General features: G+C 36.5%; 1 protein-coding gene across 5 annotated transcripts in view; it reads left to right on the forward strand.

Moving 5' to 3' along the window:
• GRIA4 (glutamate ionotropic receptor AMPA type subunit 4) overlaps positions 1 to 13,972 on the forward strand; it is a 520,238-nt gene extending 506,266 nt beyond the window's left edge. For 2 of the 5 annotated variants that reach the window (XM_063951551.1, XM_063951553.1), the window contains exons 15-16: positions 1 to 68; positions 12,405 to 12,489. The exon at positions 1 to 68 is cut by the window's left edge and continues 180 nt beyond it. In XM_063951551.1, coding sequence (XP_063807621.1) covers positions 1 to 66 — 66 coding nt within the window. In that variant the 3' untranslated portion in view covers positions 67 to 68; positions 12,405 to 12,489. Of the gene's footprint in view, positions 91 to 12,404 lie in introns of all 5 variants that reach the window. The other 3 variants (XM_063951552.1, XM_063951550.1, XM_063951549.1) reach the window with 3 other exon arrangements.
• Positions 13,973 to 14,298: the final 326 nt, after the last annotated feature.

Consider the following 14,298-nt stretch of genomic DNA (forward strand, 5'->3'; position numbering starts at 1 on the left):
ACCCAGAATTTAGCAACATATAGAGAAGGTTACAACGTATATGGAACCGAGAGTGTTAAGATTTAGGGGTAGGACCTAGGGTCTACTACAGTGAGTGGGTGATGCCATGTGCAATGCAGTGTTGTGACCTGTCTGTCTAGTGGTAATGCTTGCTATAGCTTTCAGTATTGAGAAAATTCAGTGCTCAGTATCTTCTTGGCTGCAGATGTACAGTGTATGTTGCTTATAGACATCTGCATTGGAATATGTTTCTTTAGACTTTTAAAAATACTATATGTACAGATATATACAGTGAATATATAGATTTATATAGATAGATAGATACATACATATATATGTATATATATATATTTTTCTACATTTTATATGGAAGTTAATAAAACACTTACTATATAATTATAATACTATTTTTGCAAGAAAGATTACATGACAAGTAACAGCTATCCCAGACTTATATCCAAGACAATCTCAAATTGCTCTTTAAAAAGCATTTATTAAGATTCCAGTGTGTTAATTTGATTCAGATGGCTAAATTAACTGAATTAGCGTCGAGTATATTTTGTATGTGTGAAACAGACCCATATGAAATTACGATACCACCAAATGATTTAGAAACCTAAAAAAATCATCCCTCGTACATTTCATTTCTACAATTAAAGTGTATACTCCACGTGAGCTCCTATGATTGTACCGATCAGTAGGCGAATTCCTTTGTGTCAAGTTTTTTTAATCGCTTGACATTTTCTTTTAAATAAAATGTATTTTGATTTAGTAATTTCTTAAGTACGCATTTTATACTAATATTTCTTTGCAATTCATATTAATTATTTACTTGTATGAATTTAACCTTTTTTTAAATATAAATTAATAGGAAAATAAATTTGATGGAATTTTGAGCTCTGCTTTTTCTGTTTGAGTTAATTATTTGCATGGGATTACCATAAGATTGGCGAATGTGATTTGGCCATGAGAACACAGATTTCTTTATCTAATTGCTAGAAAGATAATCAGTAAATTGTGTATATGTATAAAGCCCTATTTGTAATTTACCAGCAAGCCAGATAGGCTAATTGGCTGCACCCGAATAGGGGTTTATGTTCATGCATGTGTCATTTCAATCTTATTAACACATTGGAAAGCAATGCAGCAAATGTTTTCCAGAGATAATTATCTGATGTCGTCTGAGACATCAATTTGGGATGACTGTTACTCCATCTTTACTTTGTAGTGATCAAAGGCAGACCCAGTTATATCAGCATATAAGGATCCTATATATTACACCACATTCAGGTCTTCATTTCTTTCCTTCAAAATGATTCTTTTTGCAATGTTCAGCATCATTTTTTGCATCTTTTCAGTCATTATTTCTTGCATGTCTTATTTAAATATTTTTTATTAATCCTGATTAGCATGGTGTACACAAATTATAACTGTTTTATCTTATATATATTTTTTTTAAAAACCCTTGAAATATATTTTAATAAAAACTAAAAAATTATATTAATTAGTTGCATATAATCTAATTAGATTCATAGATAGCATTCACCTAAATATCTAAGGTTTATATTACTGATTTTTTAATATTTATGTTTGTTTTGTTGTTAACATTTTACGCATGATTAATCTAGTGCAGGGGTATTCAACATGCGGCTCTCCAACTGCTGTGGAACTACACATTCCAGCATGCCCCACCACAGTTGTACTATTAGGACACGCTAAAACTGTGGCATGACATACTGGGATGTTCCACAGCATCTGGCGGGTCCCTGTGTTGAATGTCCCTGGTCTAGTGGTTCATGTTTACTTACATGCACTGGCTTAGCCTATTAGGCAGATATAATAAAATAATTCACATTTACAGATATGTTTTCATACAACTTTGCTGCAGTCAAGACAAACAGCCCCTCTTGGCATGCTAGGTCGCATGAGAATCTTCTAGCATTGGGTGTCTTTATGTGTCTTTGATGCACAAGGAGACTGTGCCAATTAATTTGATATATGACACTTGTGTACAGTATGTGTGTGACTCAATCTCTTAATCTGCATACAAAGTGCTACTCCCCATGCATCCTAGTCACATTGCATTGCAACTAAGATAAAAAAATGTTGGCAAAAAAGACGCCCGACGTTAGCAGAGTTGCACAGGACCTGACAGGTCACTCACACCACGCATCTCGCACTGCATGGAGTATTGAGGCTGGATGTATAAGGACACATCTGTAGTCTTTTCTTGCCTATTTTTCATACGTTCCTTCTATGAGATCTCGGAGTGGAGGTCACACTGAAAGTGTGAGGGTATAGCGATGTAATTTGCATCATCCTGTCCATTTCTCACCCTTCTGCTCAAAACCGCAATTTGTGCTTTTGTACAGTGACACATTTTGCTCTAAATTACGTCATCAAGCCTGCTCACTTCATTTGGGGAAGTGGATAGGATGTAATAGGATAGGATCTACTGTCCCAGAATGTGGACGGACTCCCCAAAATGTACGAGTCTCCCAGATATTTCAGGAGAGTAGACAAGTATGAAATAGTCTTGACATATAGCTATTTATGTGTTTCTGTGGCATTATGTGTAGGAATACTCTTTAGTATGATAGTCCGTGTTGATAAATAAGTTGTAAAACTTAATACGTCATCTGATTATATAACACACCAAGATCTTCATGTAACTGATACTGTATTTGCCAGTCATGACAAATTTCATGACCATGAATATGAGAGTAAATGTGATAATATTAGTTGTGTATATATATATGAAAGAAAAAAGATTAGTGCTGTTTTGCAGCCGCCATTGATTGTTTGTTACAGAATGAGTAGAGTTTATTGCACAGGTCCGGATTAAGGTGTGTGGGGGCCTCAGGGCAAATAACTTGCGGGGCCCCTGCCAATAAACTTGTCAGTAAGATATGCTGCTGCTGTTATTAAAAGGTATAATGTGTAAATACTCCCAACACCACAAATGTGCTAAACACACAGTAGTGCCCCCAGTTCATATTATGCCACACAGAAACCCCAGTCCACATTATGTCCCAGTGCCCCCCACACTGGTGATATAGCTATTTGTGGTTGCCCTCCTAGTGTGTGGTAACCCCAGGGCCCCCACCCCTGCTGCCCTGTTATAAATCCGGCTCTGTTTTTGCATACAAACAGTATACCATAGTATACCATAGATTTAAAAAAAAAAAATTATATTTTGTGGAAGACATCAGATTAGTTTATCTATGGAGAACATAAGGGGTAATTCCAAGTTGATCGCAGCAGGAAATTTTTTAGCAGTTGGGCAAAACCATGTGCACTGCAGGGGAGGCAGATATAACATTTGCAGAGAGAGTTAGATTTGGGTGGGTTATTTTGTTTCTGTGCAGGGTAAATACTGGCTGCTTTATTTTTACACTGCAATTTAGATTGCAGATTGAACACACCACACCCAAATCTAACTCTCTCTGCACATGTTATATCTGCCTCCCCTGCAGTGCACATGGTTTTTCCCAACTGCTAAAAAAATTCCTGCTGCGATCAACTTGGAATTACCCCCAACATAGTGCAGTGGTTCCCAAACTGTGTACCTAGGCACCCTGGGGTGCCTTGGGTTAGTTGTCCAGGACCAAATCTAATTATTTATGGTCAAAGTGATAGTCAAAACCAGTGCTAGTGGCTGCCAATCATAAAACATGTGGACAATCAGGTGCACAACTGCACACCACCACATAACTGAACCTAAATATGACAGGTAGGTAGGCACAATTTAATGAATTAATGTATTTTTTTTTTAAATGTATCAATAAAAATCTTTTGGTCTAGGTGTGCCATGACAAATAGTGCTGATACTGTAGGTGTCGTGATTCAAGAAAGTTCGGGAACCACTAGCTCAGTGTATTTGAGCACAGTAATTGCAATAAACATTCAGTTCACTGAAATATACTCTGCTCTATAATTAGTATATAAAAAGGAAAAGGAACACACACTGCTGAATCTGTAAAATGAAAATGCATTCTTTTTTTGTTTTGTTATGTCACAATTATTTCTAAGAAGCTTCAAAACCCAATTCTGAGCTAGTTTCATCCATTTAGAAAAGGCTCTTTCTTTCAGTAGACATTCACATAAGATTCTGAGTTAGTCAGTGTTCAGGTCGACAAAGGCGATATAAAGCTCTTAGGCGAGGGTGGGAGAGCAATTGAAGGAGCGGGTGACTGGGTCTTTTTGCTTAGGAAGTGTTTTGTGAGAGCATCTAAGTGTTCACTTTCATACATCTATTTTAAAACTTCCCCTTGAGCATTCCTCTGAAATAGTGACTAACTTTATCATTTTGTCCATGTACTCAACGTATAATATGCAGCTAAAGCTATTTACAGTATATACACTACAGAAACCACAACTTTTGTAACATGTAAATATAAACTGAGCTGTGCAAATAGCGAAGTGCAATCATTTAAATAGTATACACATTTTACATGCCCTCTTTGTGGCTTTAACCCTACATTTTAGTTAGAGGGAAACTCCACCTAAGGGCTATATATTTTCCATTACCCTTCAGACACCGTAATACTGGCTGGGAAGTTGGCTAAGCCCCATCATGTAAGCCTTGCATAAACTCTGCAATGTATTATTTTGGAGATTTACTGTACTGTAGTTACTTATCCCCAGCAGAGAGATCCATGTGCAGTACTATGTAACCACTCCTGAACTATGCACCCTTATCCACCACCTCATTAAAAAAAAATCTCTGATGTCCCAGGCCCGGTATTTAAGTGTTTTAGAAGATAATCACTTCTACCAGCACAATTAATGGTCCTTTCTCTCAGACTGGTAGATTCAAGAGTTTTAAAATAAGCCACAGGCATTGGTTCATTATTAGCATAAATATATTAACAAGTTAGTCTACTTTTTTCTACGGCATTAAATATATGAAGGGTCTAGTTTGCAAATATAGTCCTTATCCTGTCTGTGACCATTTCTTATATATAGTCTTCAGCAGAGTGCACACAGCCCTTATCTCTCCTGCAGCCACTCTGTTGAGTCCCATGTAAAGGGACTTTTCCCACTGTACACTGTATCATCATATGTGTGACTCAGTAATACACTATTCTTTATAAACTCATACCTTCTGGTAAGATGAGTGTTCGGTAGAGGTCAGCCATATATAGAGGACTCTGTTTGTACTGTCTACCTACTGGAAGTTGAGTCAGAGTGTACCATGTAAATGCAACTTAGCCGAACCACAACATACTGTATATACTCGAGTATAAGCCGACTTTTTCAACACTTTTTTTGTGCTGAAAAAGCCCCCTCGGCTTATACTCGAGTCAGTGGGAAGGAGGGACACGGGGGGCACAGCGCGCGCCTCTCCTGTGTCCCTCCTGCATCTCCGGCGGCAGCGGCGGGTCTATTAAATGAAGTACCCGCTCGTGATCTCTGATTGGCTCATGAACCGGCACTTAATTTAACACACACACGCTGCTGCCGCCGGAGATGCAGGAGGGACACAGGAGAGGCGTGCGCTGTGCCCTCCGTGTCCCTCCTTCACAAAACAGCGTGGGAGCAGCGAAGGGTAAGTTGTAACTGGCACTGGGGGAGCATATTTGGCACTGGGGTGGGCATATGTGGCACTGAGGGGGCATATCTGGCAGTATGAGGGCAAATCTAGCACTGTGGGGGCATATCTGGCACTATGAGGGCATATCTGGCACTGTGGGGGCATATCTGGCACTATGAGGGCATATCTGGCACTGTGGGGGCATATCTGGCAGTATGAGGGCATATCTGGCACTGTGGGGGCATATCTGGCAGTATGAGGGCATATCTGGCACTGTGGGGGCATACCTGGCACTATGAGGGCATATCTGGCACTGTGGGGGCATATCTGGCAGTATGAGGGCTGTGTAAGGCTAGAGCTGCATTTCCCACCCTAGGCTTATACTCGAGTCAATAAGTTTTCCCAGGTTTTTGTGGTAAAATTAGGTGCCTCGGCTTATATTCGGGTCGACTTATACTCGAGTACATACGGTAGATACATATTCATGACCCCTAGTGGAAAATACTCCCTAATGATGACGATAATCGGTAGCCACTTCTAATTTACTGAGCATGCCTTAATCTCTTTGATACTAATATATTAGTTTGGTTGCTGTCTTCTATTTGTATTGTTTCATTGATGTTTTCATTTGGCCCATGGTAGGAGAGATCATCATCTGACATTTAACCCCTTTACTGCAGAGGTTTTTCTCCCTCCTGTGCTAACCCCATTTTTAAACATTTGCACTTGTCACATTGCAACATCAGTATCACAACTTTTCTATGCAGAATCCGCAGGGACTATATTTTTCTTTTTTTTTTTCTTTTTTTTTTAGAAGACTTAGAATTTTCAAAAAATACCATTAGTCTGTTTTGGAACTTCTAAAATGACAAATAAAATCTACCCACAATGGCCACAATATCGTTTTTTTAATTGATATTTTAAATGTGTTTTTTTTCCTGTTTTTTTTTTTTTTTTTTTTTTTACTTTTTTAAATTAACACCTCAGATACATTCTTTGTGCTTCTCGTTTTGGCATTAATCCACCTTTTACAAACAGTAGGATTACACATTTAGGTTTTCTTTACAAAATCATTGGTAGGCAGTCTTTGGTAGGCCAGCTCAATTGATGTTCCCTACTGTATCATTACTGAATCGTCATCGTTAGATGGGACTTAGTAGCACTTATACATTTTCTAATGATAATCATTTTATATATATAACACTATTTCTCCAATCGGACTCAAGGCGATCAGCAGACAGTTTGAACCTAATATAGCAATTAAGATTTGCAAAACGTGCAGGAACTATGAACATAATAAGAGGTTAGATATGCGTGAAATACAAGCATTGACTGTACCCAGTAAGGATGTACCATATAAATACAACTTACCCAGACAACATCACAGCTGCATATGCTCCTGTGAGGAGGCTTATAGTTTTTGTGATGATTGACCTCTGTTGCAAAATACTTACTGATTATTATGGTGATTGGCAGAGTGGTGCTGTGGGCACAGCTGTCCCGAGCCTGGCCCCTCTAATAGAGAGGGTAGGGCCCCAGCCTCTCATGCCGCCACCCACCCGCCACTGCCGTCTGTCACCGTCCGCCCACAGGCTCTATTGAAAATATCCCTCAAGATGGCCGCTGCCTCAGAGGAGATAGTTATTAAAGATACTATAGGAGGCTCTAGTATCTTTAATAACTGTCTCCTCTGAGGAGGCGGCCATTTTTGGAGGGACATTTTCAATAATTTTTTTACTTGAAGTGGCTGCGGTGGTGGCAGGAAGGGGGGGGATCCCCTGACAACGAGCAGAACCCCTGACAATGAGCAGAACCCATGACAATGAACAGATGAGCAAGTACTGCATATTATGGTGACAAGGGCATCAATGGGGGGCATAATATGTTGTCAGGGCATTACTGTGTGGGGAATAATATGGTGATAGGGGCATAACTGTGGGGGCATGAGAATTGTATTTCTTTTTAATACATATATTTTATATATTTATATATATATATATACTATACATACATACACATAGTTATTTTATTTATTTATTTATTTGGGGGGGGGGGCTGCCTATTTTGTCAGTCCCAGGCCCCACAATTTCTGATGGCAGCCCTGATGATTGGCCGCCACTTATTTGCTGAGTGCGTCTTTAGCTGTTTGATACTATATAATTTAATAGTGTGGCTACTATGGTCTAATCATATTATTTGATATTTAGCCCGTTGCCTGAAATAAATTTCCATTTGATTTTTTAAGTGGAAAACAACTGAAGTTTGTAGTTTTTGTTTTTTTTCTGGGGGGGGGGGGGGGGATGGGGTCGCTCTGCCTATCTTGTCAGTCCTGGACCCCACCATTTCTGATGGCAGCCCCGGTGATCAGCAGCCACTTATTTGCTGAGTGTATCTTGAGCTGTTTGGTACTATTTAATTTAATAGTGTGAATACTATGGTCTAATTACATTATTTGATATTTGGCCCATTGCCTGAAAGAAAATTCCATTAGATTTTTTAAGAGGAAGACAACTCAAGTTTGTAGTTATTTGACCTTAATTAGTACTTTTATTTTAAATCTGCTTCTGTATTTAAAGTGTTAGACATGGTATGTACAACTCCAGTATTTAGCAATATTGCTGCCCAGAAACAAACTAAATTCTTATGTATATGACACTTCATTGTAGGGGTTGGGTATGAAATCCCAGTAATTGGGATCCTAACAGTCAGAAGATTGTCAGAATCCCGATGGACACATAGAACCCTAACCTCCCCAACAGCCTAACCCTCCCCCTACTGCCTAACCCCAAGCCCAGTATTTACTGGCAAGATCTGTCAGGATTCTGTTTATCGGGATCCCACTGTCAGTTTTCTGACTGTTAGGATCCCAATTGCTGGGATTTTGACCACACCCACATTAAAGTATTATATTGTGTATAAATTGGGTACTGTATGGTAGCTTTAGCATTACTAGTATCACTGTCTATCCACATCTCCCGGTGTATCACAGGTGGATGTACTGCTGTTTTATCCTGGCATAAACCTGGTGAATATGCTAGCCTTCCAGATCTGAATATATCTTGAGACAGGATGCGGTCAAGATCCCGCCATACGGGATCCCAGCGGTCGGAATACCGACATGGGATCTCGACCGGCACAATCCCAACATATTCTCCCTCTGTGGGTGTCCACGACACCCATAGAGGGAGAATAACTTAGTGTGCCGAGCGTAGTGAGGCACCGTGCCCGCAAGGGGATGCGTTGCGCTTGCTTCCCTGTCGGGATTGTGCCGTTCAGGATCCCGGTGTTGGTATTCCAACCGCCGGGATTCCGTCCAGCGGGATCTCGTACTGATCCCCTTGAGACTCGTCTTAGTTGTATTTTACGCCTTTATTTTGTGCATTAAATTCATCCAACTCTACATGGGCCCCAAAATATGAATTAGGGCTAGAATATTACACTACCATATTCCTGTATTATTGGGGCTTCAGTTACAACCAGGGTCAGACTGACCCACAGGGGTACAGAGGAAACTGTCCACTGCCTGAGGGACCATCTCCTCTTCTAGGGATCAGGTTCCAGACTGTGAATATGAATTCTACATTATACATACAGTATGTTACCTTATACTGCATAGGACTATGGTGTATTTTCTGCAGTGCATTCCTATTATTAATCTGGTACATTATCATGCATGCACTAGCAGTATTTACTATATATACATATATTTAACAAGGGTCCCAGACCATGCACTCTCTTAATTGTTAGCCAAGCCTCTGAGGTGGCTGGTCACACCCCTCTGGAGACTGGCCACACCCCTAAGCATGGGGCCTTGCTTCTGAATTCCCCCGGTGGGCCCTTTATGGTCCAGTCCGACACTGGTTACAGCTATCTTCAATAAAAGGTATTAGAATATGGAAATTAGAAACAAGTATTCCAGTTTAAAAATAATTGAGAATTAGAAAAAAATACAAAGTTAAACAAAATGCAAAAGCTGTTAGTATAGTTGACTAGAGAACATTAATACAATTGCTAAAGGCATTTTTTCATGTTTTTTTTATATATAATTCAGTTAACAAAATGAAATTGCCAAATTTGGACGGTCAGTTTTTTTTAAAACTATTATCTTTGCAGAATATACCCTTTTTTTAAATGACTAAAATAAGTGTCCATTTGTCACCATCTTTACACTTGACCACAGCCACACTTAAACTTGCCTGTTAATTGCACACAGTGGAGGACAACCACAGCCAGTTTAAGAAATCATAGAGAACCAAAGACATCACTGTAGCATGCTACATCAATTTGCAGCATGTACTCATTCTGCACTGTGTGTAGATAATGGGGACACTTTAAATAGAGACATTGATTCAAAATGATGCTGTGGTCTGAGTTGCAGTGCAAAAATATTTTGCTTCATTTTTTGTGGCATCTGTTTCCATTCTGCAACAAAACATTGAGATTCTTTACCTTAAGCGTCATGTTATTTTGTTTGCGTTCTAGGTGAAGAAAATGCAGGGTTGTTGCAGATCATCAAAAACAGGGCTATTCTCCTTCAGTATACATTACTGTAAAAGTATGTTGGTTTTTCAAAGTCTACAAACATTGAAACATTTCAGCTTTTGTTAACATACACACCCGGTATGCCACTTTTTCACTGCCACTGCTTCATCATGAGTATGTGCTGTGATGCTTGACCCAAATATTCTGATCCAAATATTCTGATCTTCAAAGACACAGACAGATTAATGCTGTTTGTTATGGTTACATCACCATGGTCATATCTTCAGGTTAATACATGCTTTATTTTATGTCACCTTTCATCATGTTAACTTTGAAAAAAAATTGAAATGAAGATGTTCAATTGCTTCTGTTTTATGGTATGCATTTTGCATGACATGAAATGCAGAATTTCCTACACAGTCTACGGACCTTACATTTAGTAAATAGGTTGCACCATTGCTGAGCCTCCAGTCCACAAAAATAAAGCAATATGGGTGCATAATATTTATTGTGTAATTATTTTTTTTTTTATGTCAGATCCTTATTTTGGGGGATTATTTCATCAAGAGACAGAATCGACAATTGATGGATTTTACATTTGGAAAGGAATTATAAAAAAAAAAGTTCAGCATTCACACTAATGAAAGGCTACTTGAATTATATTTGCCTTTGTTAATAGTGGAGGCATAAGTAGTAACTTAGCACCTATGAAAAGTGTGTTTGGTGCAGAGTTTTATCAACAGATATTAATTTCCTATGGAATCATTTTCTCAAACCATCATTTTTTCAAGTAAACTATTGTCAACTTTGTCTTTCCAGAAGCCAAGTTTGTCACTTAGTAACATTATTATTATTATTAGGGTTGTGAAGTACTAAGGAGTATGCTGGTGCTATATAATTAATAATAATTAGGGATGTGTCCACATGCAATTTACAACTGTATATTTGCTGTAGAATCCTTCAGTGCTACATTGACATTTTATTCATGCTTCCTCCCCTCTGTTTATTTTGCTAGCTTAGTGCCAGGGCAGAATGAGGAATGTATATTTATTTTTTTATGGAATGTCTCTCATGTCATACATATAATAGGACTATTCTGGACTAATTCAATGGAATTTAGCATGTTTATTGGGGATTCTCTGAGGAACAGAAGTGCTCAAAGATAAGCAAGAGACCTCTATGCCCATGAGTTGTTCAGCCCTTCTGTATATCAGCTTCAATTGCAACCTCCTTAAAAATTAATAAGCTAGCCAAATTTAAATAATATTTTTAATAGCCTATTAGCAGGTTATATTTTATTTGACAGTGCTTGTAGCGAAAATACTAAATTATACAACTGAAATATAAAATCTAACATGTTGTGTTATTTTAGATTATATATGATGTTTGTACATAGGGTAGGAGATATACTCTGTTCAAAATAGTTGTGTTTATTATTGTTTTTAATTGTTCCATTTTTTTAGCCATAAAATTCTTAATATTGTAACCAAATGCTATAAATGATTTGATCTGTTAAACATTTTATGAAAATAAATCTAAAAAGGAAAGTCAAAATAATTCTAGATGCTGACATAACAAATTGATCTGGCCCATAAGTGTAAATAAAATTATAAATAACTAAAATATTTAATTTTTGAAACAAAGACTTACTGTAAATGTAGAAGTAAATCCTTTGCACATTTTGTGATGTAGTAATATTTTAGTATTTTACTAAAAAAAATATAACTTCATGTAGTGTAAAAAAATATATGTAGCACAGTATTAAAGTGTAAAGAAAGAGCATTATTTATGCCTGAATAACTGAAGAGTTAATTATCTTCTCGGAAAATCTACCAGATTGTTTTATTTGATGTCATGTTTTTCTTTTTTCTTTTTTTTATATTCACAAATTTGCTTTAAGATTTTTGTACAGTGAATCAAATATACTTATTTTATCAACAATTTGTGTGCTTCACTATACATATTTTACTTATTTGTATTACCTTATAGTCAAGTCTCACAGTCAAAATAAAATAGAACTGTTAAGAATGAAAGCAATAGCTGATTTTATTTATAAAAACATCTTAAAACTCATGAGCCTAAATTGTATATTTCTCTAACATAAAATTAGTAATAGGATAAATATTTCATCAATCAGTAGGCAGTCCATCATTCAGTCTGGATACCAAACAAGTAAGTTTGTCATGCTAAAGTATTTTACTAATTATATTTTCATTAAAAAAATTACTAAATTTTAAACTCAGTTCTTTCAATTAGCTACTCCAAATATAACATGAAAATGCAGATGTCTAATATAAATATCAATATATTGATGTTCTCTGTGGTATGGTGACAATACAAGATATAGTAATTATATCTTTTTGCTTTACATTCTTTTGTTGCTCAGCTGACCTTTTCTGAAGCCATACGAAACAAAGCCAGATTATCCATAACGGGGAGCGTAGGAGAAAATGGTCGTGTCTTGACTCCCGACTGCCCGAAGGCCGTTCACACTGGGACAGCAATTCGACAAAGTTCAGGATTGGCTGTAATTGCATCGGACCTACCATAAAAACCAAATAATTTATTGAGTGCCTTAATTATACACTGTTGGTGAGTGAAATACAGCACAGACTGTGAGCCACATCATGGGAAATTCACTGAAGACCTAGAAATATTGCTGAGATCGGGAAGTACGTCCAAATGCGCCAAACATCATCAGCAACAATGTGTGCATGAGCTCAGCTCGGAAACCCAAACTCAGATTTTATATCAGGAAAATGCATAATTTAGTTTTATGGGGGGGTTGGGGGTGGGAAAAAGTGTATTAGAAACAACAAATTTATCTTGGAGGGACAACTTAAGAAAAAAAAGACTTGTCAATTAGTTCATTAAACTGTGAAGCGTGGGATCAAAATGGACTATACTTCTGTTCTAACAAAGAAGGAAAATAGCTATAGAATTCAATGAAATTACTAACCAGTATATTGAGAAACTCCATGCATATAAAAAAGGATGAATATCCAGTTGTTGAAATAGATCTCTTAAGAAAAACTGTGATAAAACAAAGAAATAATAATAATCATGTAAATCCTGTGAAAAATAAATTATTTACATTTCCTTTGAAAATAAAGAAAAAATATGACATGCTTGCTTTTTAACTGATGTAAATTCAGTAGAGTACAACACAATTTTTTTTTCTACTCATCTTAGGGAACAGTTCATTGCAATAATTAATTCAAAAAGGAAAATCCATAAATGTAATTAGAAAAAAACCTGATATTTCTTTTATTGAAAAAAAAGACTTTTGGGTCATTTTCTGCTACTTTTATTCAGTTACACAACCACGGGTACACACATATAATTCATCTGTTTAACCATCATGGATATAACTGTCCTATCACTCAGCTGTGTAGTGTCTTATCAGACTATGGTCACTCCTGTTACAGATATTATTTATAATCTTGTTCTGTGTAAAAAAATGTGTTTTTTGTACCCACCAAAAAATAAAAAGTATACAAAAAAGATACATTATTTCTAAAAAAAAATTGAGACCTGCAATTATTAAGAAGTTTATTTTAAAACCCTTACAACAGTAATTTGAAATGAAAAAAATGCAATGTAAATGCCTAAAAAAACCAACAGTGTTTTTATAATGTACATTATTTCACAAATCAGGTGTTTTTACAATCACTGTGACATGTTTTTTAATAAGTGTATGCCATGACTTTTGTTTATTTGTATTGTAAATATATTACCATATTTCTTTCCACTGTAATACACCTTTTATTCACCACTAGATAATGTACATTAACAGAGGAATATTGAACTGTTGGAGGCTGTGCAATGTTTTATTTTAACAAGAAAAAAATAATAGATGCCATGAAAATATATTTTTTTGCAACATTTTAATTTTGTTCATTTTAAATTTTAGGTACGCCAACCAAATGTGAGCAAGACATTTAACAAAAAAAATAATGCTTTATTTTATTACTTGTATCACAACGATCTGTTTACTGGGGTTAATAAAAATGTGTTTTCTATTTTTTTAGCATATATATAATGGATATTTACATGAAACTAGATAAATAATTCTTAAAACAGAGAACTGTATATCAGAAGTACTGTAGGAAATCTTAAGATGCGTGAACAAAATAAAATATAGGTCGGCTTAAATGAGAAATATATGGGATTGTATTTTCAGGCCTGAACTAACATAGTAAAGAAAAAATATTGCTGAAATATAATTTTTCTGAGGAAAAAAAATTATTTCATACATTTGCATGTCATTTCCATACCAT

This window comes from Pseudophryne corroboree, chromosome 2 (assembly GCF_028390025.1).
Source record: "Pseudophryne corroboree isolate aPseCor3 chromosome 2, aPseCor3.hap2, whole genome shotgun sequence".
In the NCBI taxonomy this organism is placed as follows: domain Eukaryota; kingdom Metazoa; phylum Chordata; class Amphibia; order Anura; family Myobatrachidae; genus Pseudophryne; species Pseudophryne corroboree.